Genomic DNA, 11569 nt, shown 5'->3' with positions numbered 1-11569 from the left:
CATTATAATGTCACATGAGGAATTGTAGACATTGACCGTGGGCTGCACACATTTGATAAGATAGTTCAGGGGTTGATCCCCCGGCCTTCAACCCTCACATTCTGGAATTATAGGTGGGTACCGCCACGCCTAGTACATTGTTTTACTCACTTATATTCCTTAAGTGTGTGTTACACTGACTTTTAGGTGAACAACCATTACAGTGTGTGAAAAGGCGGGCAGACTTAGAAGGTGGACACTGTGACAGAAATTTGCTTTGCTTTTCACTGGGGAACACCCTGAAGCTGGAAGACCTGTGTGGAATAGGATTCCCTACTTATTCAAGATGAGTCTTTTAATTACCTTGAGAGGACATTTGCTTCTGGCTTTCAAAGAACAATGCTTTGATGCCCTCTCACTAATGAACTACTTCACAGGGTGACCTAGTCTCAAGGCAAGACGTGCAGATCTGTCCAGCAAGGGGCTCCTCAAAATCCCAGGGCCCCCAGAGGAGTCAGAGGAACCTTCTCTTTATTAGTTCTCTGGGGTCTTGAGGGAGGACACCACGGTGCATCTGCCCTTTCACCCCGAGCAGCTCTGGTACAAACTATCCAGAGGGAGGAAGTAGGTCAGGGGAAAATGTCACCTCTGGGGCTGCTTTGAACTAGAAAGCCATGTCTCACCTTTGATCGACTGGTCTAGGCTGCCATGCCTTATTTCTGGAGGCTAGCAGTCTTTGTGGTATCTTCCTGTTTTTAAAAATATGTCATTCAAGGGACTGGAGAGATGACTTAGCAATTAAGAGCACTGGTTGCTCTCCCAAAGGACCAGGATTCAATTTCCAGCACCCACACGGTGGTTCACAACTGTCTGTAATCCTGGTCTCATGGGATCTGAGGCACAGCACACATGTGGTGCACAGACATATAACCTAGGCAAAGCACTCATATGCATAAAAATAAAATCAGAAAAGCAAAAATTACTGCTAAACTAAGCCAACACCGAGGATGCAATTTGTTTCGCATCATCCAGCCCGTTTTTTGAAACACTGAGATGGGGAACTGTCTTTCTTAGGAGGAGGACTAGTGTGGCTGAAACACCTACTGTGTACTCTGCATTTTGTTCAACTGAGTCTATTCTGCCAGGGCTGGAAATGGAGGCCACCACAGGAGAGCTGGCTCTGGCCAGTTGGAAGCCTCAGGTGTGGTTAATCTAGGCTGTTACTTCTCTCTTCCAAATTCTACCTCTGACCAGAGGCAGCTTCTCTTATAAAGTGCACACCCAGCAAGCCCAGCGATGACTCCGGTTCTTTCCCAGAGTCCTCTGCCACCAGCATCCATGCAGCATCGCTGTGGAGAGCTGGAGGAAGGCAGAGCTCTGCTTGAGTCCAGGACCATGGAGTGAGCAAGAAGAATGCCAATGGGTGCCCTGTCCCTCTTGGCCAAGCCCCACACTGATTTACTGTGCTGTCTTTCAGCTCATCCTCCTTAGCTCCTGAGACACAGAGGGGGGAACACAGCTGGCCTGAGCTACCACAACCCTAGATCTTGGGGTCCCTTTTGGAGGTCAGTGCTTTTTGCCCATAGGAAAGGTTTCCACACTCCTGAGAAGGCAGCTGTCCAGGGCTGCCCACTCCAGGAGCCGCAGCTCCCAAACCACCCGAGTGAGTGCGGCACAGCTGGAGACAACAGTCAGGCTGAGGACTGATTTAAAAACCAAAGCAAACCAACGTTTATTGAAAACAGCGATCTCTCAGTAGGACAAATCAACTAAAATGCCACTGCTCAGAAACAACATGTATGAGAGCCCCAGCAGTAGAAAAGAAAACTTGAAACACCTCCGCCTACAGACGGCTGAAATAGCAACAGACTAACAGAGAGCGCTGTGTACCTGCACTGGCAGGGAGCACAGGACCACTGCTCTGCATGGTCTGCCCCGCGCTCTAGGACAATGCTCCAAGCAGTCTACATACAGACTTGGTGGGACCATGAACCACAGACGGCTCAGCCACTCTGCACCAGACACACAAAGCCTTTAACTAGGCTTGTGTTCCCTATCCAAGTAGAGGTGTGCAGCAAGACATGGAGCTGTCAAACCAACACATGGCCTTTGATAAACAGAGATAGACAGAAAGCACCACTCCATGGTCAGCAGGTGAAACCTGACATCCAGCACCCCATAGGAAGAGGGGAAGAGGACAGATGTGCGTGTTCTGCCACCACAGTCCTGCTGCCACCTGTGCTGCTCTGGTGTCTTCTCATTTGCCGGTCCGTATGCTGCTGCAGATCTGGGCAAGGCGGGTCTAAAGAGGAGAGAGGTCATTTCAAGACGTGCCTCGCATGCCAGTCCAGTCAGCTCTTAGTCTACTCAAGGAAGGATTGCTTTTAAAGACTGATTTATTTATTTATTTACTTATTTATTAATTATTATTATTATTTTTGGTATTTCGAGACAGGGTTTCTCTGTGGCTTTGGAGCCTGTCCTGGAAACTAGCTCTGTAGATCAGGCTGGTCTCGAACTCACAGAAATCCGCTTGCCTCTGCCTCCCGAGTGCTGGGATTAAAGGCGTGTGCCACCATCGCCCGGCTAAGACTGATTTATTTTTATTTTTCTGTGTGTGAATGTGTCTAGTGTCTACAGAGGCCAGCAGAGAGCACTAGATCCCCAGGAACTGGAGTTGCAGGTGGCTGTGAACTGCAATGTTTGCTGGGAAGCAACTTGGGCCCTCTGCAGGAGTGAGCACTCCTCATCACTGAGCCGGCCCTCCAGCTTCCCAGGCCTAGATCTGAGTGACTCTTCCTTCTGTTCTTTATTTGTACTGTAAACGAATCAGAGACTAATGGGAGACTCATTTCTTAAGAGAGACAGTGAAGAACACTGATGCTGGGGAATGGCTGTCACAGGCGTCTATGACACCTTAGTACTTATTTAGGATCTTAGCTCATTCTTGTTCCATTCCTGATGTACACAAGATGGGCCTCCAGCAGACATGCCTGTACTCCAAGCTCCCGCCCACAGTCAACCATGGCTGACTGGGCTGTAGGCGGGCTAGTCCTCTGAGAATTTAAACCAAGACAGAAAATGGAACAGTGTCGACAGTGGAACAATCAAGAGAGCTGGGCTGTGCTCTGCCAAGTCCCACAGAGGCCAGTGTCAAGGGCAAGCTCCTCCACATGCAGACAAACCCAGGACTCACCGAGAGCTTCTTAATGTTCCCTAGGGCCTCTGGATTCAGCTGAGCAATATCAACCCTCTGCAAGTCACTGGCCAATAACCGCAAGCTCTGTACGGAGGGAGAAAGGGTCAGATGGCATATTCTAGACTGGAAGCTCTACCAGCAGCCAGGGTACTCAAGGTCCCCTTAATATTCTGCATGTGGTGACAGAAGACAGCTCGGATGGAGAGATGACAGTGTAGGTGGATGGTACCAGTGTGTTAAAGACTCAGGGACTATGGCACAGTTAATGTTATCAGCGGACCACTGGCTGGGTTACACAACTACAATGCCACACAGATCAAATCTGCAGTCAGTTGCCCTCCCCTCATGCAGGCTGGCAACTGCTCCCTGCAGCACTGAGAAGCCGGGCCAGCCTGTTTCATGATGTCTCCAGACCCCTGCTGTGCCTTCTTCTGTGCCCCCTCTAATAGCCCTTAATGTCCACACCATAGACGGCAGCATTCCACACCCACTGCACCACTGAGCTGCTTCTCAAGGGTAGCAGAAGACAGCTGAGGGACAGATGGAACCCAGGGCTGGGCACGGGTCTTCCCAACTGGGCCCTGCCCCTGGAAGAGAGCACCTGGTTCTGAGTGCTGAGGCGGTGTGGTGACTAGGACCCACCCACTGAGGGGAGTCTTCATGGCCTCTGAAGCAGGTGTGGGGACACAACTAGGGAAAGAGGCTTCGTTGTGCAGCATATTGGGGCCTGGCTTCCCAGGGCGCTACTTACTGCACCACCCCCCACAGGCACGGTGAGGGAGATCTCTTTGCTGTCAGCGAGAGGGCTGCCGTTGATGGAGATGTTGTAAATCTGCTCCCTGGCTGCTGGAGTGCGCAGGCCTGGGGTCTTGAAAACCCTAAAAGTTGGAAAACTCTGTGAAGGTGGCTTGGCAGACTGAATAATGACAGCCTCACAAGCTCTTCCAACCCCATCTGGTCTCAGGCTGTAGTTTCCAAGAAGGCAAATTCTAAATTTAGTGAAAACATTTCTCAAGCTGTAATGACTAAACACAGCTGGAGAAAGGAGGCTGCAATTATCAAACATACATCCAGCAAAAGTCAACTTGTACCCATGCAAACTAAAGGCCAAAGCTCCCTACGGGTGCCCATCACCCACCCATCCACAGAACCAGAACCACACTGGTTCCTGTACTTCTAGGGGTAGCTAAGTGCTTCCTGCCCGAGGCACTCTCCAAGGTCAAAGGATGGTGATTCCAGGACATCACACTAATCCCTGAGACCATCCTCCTCTACCCAGAACTCTGATATATATTTCTTCCAAAATGACGTTAAATAGATGTCACTGGAAACAGTGGAGTAGGAATTAAAATGGAAAGTTGGCAGGCGGTGGTGGCACATGCCTTTAATCCCAGCAGAAGCAGGCAGATCTCTATGAGTTCAACGTCAGTCTGGTCTACAGAGCTAGTTCCAGGACAGACAGGGCTACACAGAAACCTTGCCTTGAACAATCAAAATTAATAAAAAAGTGAAAAGTCTTCCTCATCTGAGATAACTCCTTGTTCTACTCCCTGAAGTTACTGCTCTGCTTCCTTATTTCTGTCTACATGACAGCAGCAGGAGCATGCAGTACACACAAGCAGCCTGGAACATGGCTCTGACCGTCAGTGTCCTCCCTTGGAGCACTCACCATCCTCACCAAGAGCTGGGATTAGCAGCGCCTGCTACCATCCCTACCATCCTACCACCTCTTGGCCTTCACAGTAACTTTCCAAGAATACAGGGATAAGCAACTACTCAGCTTCCAAAACCATCCGACCAGAGTCAGAAGGCTAAAAGCACAGGCCTTCTAGTTATGACAGACCAGTGCTCGCTCCCCCTCATCAGGGTCAGGGGAGGGGCCGCTGGTGGGAAGTTCAGCCCAAAGATTCAGGAGCATCACTTATACGCCAGGGCTGCTCTCGGTACTCACCTGGAATCAAACCTAGGTGTTATGCCTGGAGTTGGTTTCACCAAAGATGGCTCCAGCCTGCTCATAGCTGGCGTCACAAAATCATGGCTCAACCTGCAGGGAGGAAACAGCCATGGGGGGTGGGGTGGTGTCAAGTCAAGGTGCAAGGATGGCAGCAGCCACAGAGGCAAGTGGTCATGTCAGATGCTGCCCCGCACCCGCCACGCTATGGGACCCTCTGAGTTGCCTGGGAGGGGAGCACTATTCCTATCTATTTACAGCCACAGAAGCTCATCATAGTAAAGAACTTCCACAAGACCACACAGAGAGGTGCAGACAGACTGACTCCAACAGCCTGTGGCAGCATGGGACTTCCCAGCCGGATTGAAGAGCCTGTGGACCATGAAAGTAACTCGTTCTCTCTGGGCAGTAGTTGGCTAATGTCTTTGCCAGGACATGGCCTGCCCTCCTTTAGAGACAGGCAGTACAGGGCCCAATCCCTTAAGCTGTTTCCCCTTTCCCCACAAAGGGTTTACAGTGGAGTCTGCAAGATCTGTTTGAGCCCATGGAGATTCTTAATTAAGCAGGACCAGGAGGGTATATCAAGAAACTAATTTTGGGGTTGGGTAGGCAATTCTATGGTTAAGAGCACTTCCTGCTGTTCAGAGGACCCAAATTCCCAGTGCCCACATCAGGTAGCTCCAGCTGTTATCCCCTCATTCCCCAGAGCCCTCTCTGTGTCTACTTCTGCCACACTAAATGGAGTTCTCCAACAAAAACAACCAGCACATCTGTCTCGGGAATCATCACCTTTTGCTCCTGCTCCTCCTTTGTGTGGACTGGGTTCTCTTCTTGGATGGAGGACATCTTTTGACCTGAAGGGACAATCAAACAAAACTTAAGCCACACAGAGTCTTGCAAAGGAGAGAAGAAAGATAAAAACAGAGGGGAAGGAGAACTGGCTTTTGAAAGGAAAACTCCACATAGGAGAACCATTGCAGTAGAGCACAGAGGCACAATGCTGGGAATCCCAGCACCGAAGGCTGAGGCAGAAGGACAGTGAGTTCAAGGCCAACCTGGGCTACACAGTAAGACTGTCTCGAAACCCAGACCAAATTCACGAGGGCCACTGTAGAGAATTCAGTAATTACAATATGCACAATTTAAGGACTTTGAAATAGAAGATGTGGGCTAAGATTAAAGGGAAATCTTGTATGTATACACACACACACACACACACACACACACACACACACACACACACACACTTAGACATGAGTGTACATGTGAAGGTGAGATGGATGCTGGGTGTTTTCCTCTAATGCTCCTCCCCTTATTGTTTGAGAAAGGCTCGCTCATTGAACCTGGAGCTCACTAATTGTCTGGTCAGGTGGGCTTACTCCCATTACTTTCCTTAAAGTACCATTATGGCCATTACTCAGGGCACCTCATATGCCCAATCCAGGGACTCCTCTGTGTCCTCACCTTCTAGAGTCCTGGGCGTGCCTGACATAGAGTCCCATTCTCTCCGAGGCCTCTCATACCTGACCCCACTGTCTCTCTTCCTGGCTATCCATGGGAGTTTTCCCCTCTAGTGCACATCAGCAGCTCCCCCACCTGCTTGCTCTCCAGCAGCCTTCCCGCCTGGATGATCCCTAGTCTAAAGACCCAGGAGTCACAGTGTCTCTGTCTCATCTCTCAAGCAGGCTGGGCTCTAGGCTGAGATCCCACCTAGCCTTGACAGCCTGAAAACTACTTAACTCAGCAGGGCAGGCAGTTGACGGTGCTCCTGAGAACCTTAACCAGCGGCTCTGCCTTCTCAGGGCTCCTCCAGTCACTGGACAGCTGTCTAGTCTAGAAAGCATTTACCACCTCTGGCTTCTTTCTTAGGCCAACCAAGCTCACTTTTTCTTTATAAACTCACCCCAGAATCATCCCCACTTTTTTGTTAATAGGCATTTACTTCAGGCTGTCCTGACTATGTCCCTTTCTTCCTTTTCCCTCTTCCATTTATTCTGAATAGTTTTGAAATGTTGACAGCTCTTACTATTGCCTAACTGACAGAATGGAAACTCAAGCTTGGTATATTGGGGCACTCATTATCTGGTCTCTTCCTGATCCACAAACTTTACACTTGTATCTCCAGTGACGAGCTCTCTGACATGTCAAGTGCAGTCTTCCAGTTGTGAACTCTGCCAGAGTAACAATGTATTCCACATTTAAAAAAAATTAATTTGTATAGGTGTTGTGCCTGAATGTATGCATGTGTGCTACAAGCGTGCCTGGGACCGTGGAGGCCAGAAGATGTCAGCTCCCTTGAAATTGGAGTTACACACAGAAGTGAGCCACGACCCGTATTAGGGCCCTCTGCAAGAGCAGCCAAACCATCCCTCCAGCCTTGTCCCACATCCTTCTGCACTTGTGTAATCCCTGTCAGCTTACTCTTGCAGACCGAAGATTCCTATGGCTTTCTTCTTCTTCTTCTTCTTCTTCCACTATCACTTCATCCACCTGGATCACCTTCCGCTCTGTAACAAATAGTTTTAGGGTTACTTCTGCCAGAACCTGTCTGGCTCAGGGGATTCCATAGCTCTGCCTTCCACGTAAGAGCCCCTTAAGTATGAGACTTTGCTATTTCCACTGGAATCATCCATTTTAAACATCCCTAGTGCCAGGTGGTGGCGGCGCACGCCTTTAATCCCAGCACTTGGGAGGCAGAGGCAGGCGGATCTCTGTGAATTCAAACCAGCCTGGTCTACAGAGTGAGTTCCAGGACAGCTAGGGCTGTTACACAGAGAAACCTTGTCTCCAAAAACAAAAAAAACAAACATACCTGTACTTCTTGTTCTAAGATAATTACAAATACCAATGTAATAACTAGTAGCTTTTGTATTTATGGGGAGGCGGGTTGTGTTTTTGAGACAGGGTTTCTCTGTAGCCTTGGCTATCCTGGAACTCACTCTGTAGAGCATGCTGGCCTCGAACTCACAGAAATCCATCTGGCTCTGTGCCCTGAGTGCTGGGATTAAAGGCGTGTGCTGCCACCACCTGGCTATAACTAGTAGTTTTTATAACTTGTGTTTCCTACTGTCCAGTTGGCCACCTGTTCATTCATTCCACAAATAACAACTACAGGCACAATTCTAGGGTTCAAGGACATAGAAGCAACAAACAATCCTCCACACCATTCCTATAGAGTGCGTGTTCCACGAGGGCTTGGGAATGCACTCACACTAGGCATGCTGGCACACGCCTCTAATTTGAGCACTGAGGTCAGAGGCCAGCCAGTTCCAGGCCTTTTTGTGTTCCGCAAAGGCTCTGACTCAGACCACCAAAGGTCTTAGGAGATGATCAGTGGATAACAGGCTTGCCATGCACACGTGAGGAAGGGAATTTAGACACCCAGAACCCAGGGAAAAGGCCACCTGAAACCCCAGCCCTCTGGGGTGGAGACGGAGCATGTAGCAAGCTGGCCAGCTAGACTTGCTGAAGAGGCAAGCTCCAAGTTCACTAAAGTGACAAACACCCAATGTCAGCCTCTGCCTCCACACAGAGGCACACACACATACCATAAACATATACAAATAAAATTATACAAAAGAAAAGTACTCACTTTTGACAGATTTCAAAGGTGTCTTAATAGCTTCAGCTGTTAACTTGTTTATTTCTGTGATGTCTACATCAGTCTGTGACAAAGAGCCAGAAACAATCAATTAAGGTACAAACTAATTATAAACCTACCACACAACTCAAGACCCAAGCCAAGACCTTGCCAAAAACTTGCTTTTGGCTATGTGTTGTTTCCTTGTTCTGTTTTCTTGTCTCTTGAGGAATGACAGGGTTAATTTATTGTTTCTGATTAGGATTAGGGTTATTTACAGGAAGTTTATAGATTTGGTTGTGTTCATATGTATGTATGTATGTTTATGTGTGTGCGCACATACATACACTTTTTCAGTTTTACTTGCATATTGGTGGTGTTGGTTTGTTTGAGACAGGGTCTTCCTACACAGTCAAGAGACTGGGTTCATAGTGAGTCCTTTCTTCAGGGGACACTAAAGTCCCGTGAAGCATGACTGACACGGGATGGATAGACTGGTAGGGAGCGCAGAAGTCATCAGGAGAATTCTGAGGCTGTCTATGCTCAGCAGGAAACAGTTCTCTAACAGATTAGTGATGTCTAGAATTCCTGTCAAATTTCTACCATTTCTAGTAACGGCTGGCAGGCTCTGAACTCACTACTAGTGGCAGACCATGGACACAGTGCAAGAGTTACTACTGCAGGCCTGACCGTGAGGTTGGACCTTGCTGGCTTCTGAGAACAAGGAATTCAGGATTCTTCATTCCTGCTAACAATAGCTCTCTGTGCTTAAACTTAGTGCGCCTAAATATAGTTTACATGTTATTACCTGCGTTTCTCTGCTAGGCAGAGGATGCCCAAATGACTAGCTCTTGTAAAAATCTATATGGAGCCTTGAGTGACCGTTTCTGCTTAGAAAACAATTCACCTACATTGAATTTAGCTCGTTCTGCATCTCCACTGGAAGGGGACTCCTGGTCACTTATACCTGGCTTCCTCTGGTTTGGTTTTGTTAAGTTGGGGTCACTCTATGTAGCCCTGACTTTCCTAGAACTCAATATGTAGGCCAGGATAGCCCTTATCTCCAGAGATCTACCTACTTCTGCGTCCTGAGTGCTTGGTTTAAAAGCGTGTGCCACCATGCCTGCTTGGCTCCTCGTGAACTTTGACATTTGTATATTTTACCCTGCTCATTCTGCTTGGTGTTCTTGTGATAAGTCATTGTCACAAGTCTTCTTAGTTTGGAATCACCAAATCTGTAACTGCAGTGTTTGAGATGCTGAAGCAGGAGGATCAACATGTTCAAGGTAAGCCTGGACACATAGTGGTTTTGAGAGCCCCAATAAACCTAGCTAGGAACTTTGGGGCCAAACTATCATTTCTCCCCTGGATTTCAAATTAAAGCTAAATCGGAATTCCTTCAATTTGGTGTGGTAGTGTTGGATCTCCCACACTGCAGTAGAAGGTTTATTTGCAGCTCTGCGCATCTGACTAATTTAAAATGAGAGAGACATATTAGCTAATGAGCACGATTCAGCTGGAATGTTTTGAAACATTAAATCTGGGTCTCTGCAGGGGCTAAGTAAGATGAGTCATGGGACTTATTATAACGAGAGAACGTGGACTAAGGCTGCTGTACGGCTTCTGGCTCGATTCGCTTGTCTCCACCCTTCTATAGCATATATCCCCGAACACTTCAACACTGGCTCCTAATTATCTTTAACTTCTGAAGCTAATGGACATCCACTACTCAGTGGAGACTGAACCCTTTAGTCACTGTATCCTTTCAGTCCAAGATTACAATTTTGATGAACTCATACAAATTATGATAAACTTTCTTACGAAAACACAGTCAAGTGTGTGTACATACTGCTTATATATGATTTTATCATGCCTAGAGACTCTGTGAAGGCCAGTGCTGGACTAGTTCCCAACTCTGTCCAATAGAACTTTCTAGAAGGACAGAAACATTCTACTGCTGTGCTGTCAACATGGTGGCTAAGAGTAACCTGGCTGCTGGCCATCATAGATGTGGCTAGTGTCTGAAGAAGAAAAGGAGATTTCTTTTGGTAGGAGAAGATAAGGAAAGGGCTGTGCCTGGAAGTGACTGAGTCTTCAACAGTGTGGCCTGAGAACAATCTGTTTCCAGGTCTCCTAGGCTAGGGCACAGCATAATACATTTTTTTCCCCGAGAAAGGATTTTTCTGTGTAGTCCTGGCTGTCCTGGAACTTGCTTTGTAGACTAGGCTGGCTTTGAAGTCAGAGATTCCCCTGTCACTGCCTCCCAAATACTGGGATTGAGGACGTGCATCACCACACTCAGCTGAGTCTAAAAGAGTTAAGAAACTTAAGCTCTAATGCTCTCCACTTCCCCTACAACCTTCAAGGTAAAGGACCACAAGGAAGCTGTCAAAATGGACCAGATTCCTCTGATGATTTAGGATTGACAAATTCATCCTCACTGCTTGTGTAACAGGAGAATCTTTGCTCTCCTTGGGATGTTTTCTCAGCCCCTCACAGTTTGCATCTCCTTTCCTTCCAACGATCCCTATTTTTAAGTCCTTACTCTAAGCCATACCCTCCCCACAAACTCCATGTTAATCTGTTTATCCATGTTTATAAACTAATCTGTTACCAGTTTATTTCATAAACTAACATTATTCATCTTTCAGAAGAAAAAGAAAAACACAAACTTTCCTACCAGATGTCATGGCAAGGTGTGGGGACAGGCCATGACTTCCATGCCCTTCTGCTGTGCCCCATCCCCACCCCCGTATCTCTCAAACCCTGAGTGAGCCAGGCGAATCTCTGTGAGTTCGAGACCAGCCTGGTCTACAGAGCTAGTTCCAGGACAGGCTCCAAAGCCACAGAGAAACCCTGT

General features: G+C 47.9%; 1 protein-coding gene across 1 annotated transcript in view; it reads right to left on the bottom strand.

Annotated features, from left to right (window-relative positions):
* Positions 1 to 1706: 1706 nt before the first annotated feature.
* Cdca8 (cell division cycle associated 8) overlaps positions 1707 to 11569 on the bottom strand; it is a 14107-nt gene continuing 4244 nt past the window's right edge. The window contains exons 4-10 of the mRNA XM_005353269.2: positions 8722 to 8794; positions 7551 to 7636; positions 5919 to 5983; positions 5130 to 5222; positions 3930 to 4056; positions 3176 to 3262; positions 1707 to 2281 (exon numbers count right to left, since the gene is read on the bottom strand). Coding sequence (XP_005353326.1) covers positions 2237 to 2281; positions 3176 to 3262; positions 3930 to 4056; positions 5130 to 5222; positions 5919 to 5983; positions 7551 to 7636; positions 8722 to 8794 — 576 coding nt within the window. The 3' untranslated portion in view covers positions 1707 to 2236. The remainder of the gene's footprint in view (positions 2282 to 3175; positions 3263 to 3929; positions 4057 to 5129; positions 5223 to 5918; positions 5984 to 7550; positions 7637 to 8721; positions 8795 to 11569) is intronic.

The sequence above is a fragment of the Microtus ochrogaster genome, chromosome 10 (assembly GCF_000317375.1).
Source record: "Microtus ochrogaster isolate Prairie Vole_2 chromosome 10, MicOch1.0, whole genome shotgun sequence".
In the NCBI taxonomy this organism is placed as follows: domain Eukaryota; kingdom Metazoa; phylum Chordata; class Mammalia; order Rodentia; family Cricetidae; genus Microtus; species Microtus ochrogaster.
The sequence above is the reverse complement of the archived record's forward strand: the minus strand, read 5'-3'. Positions and strand labels throughout refer to the sequence as shown.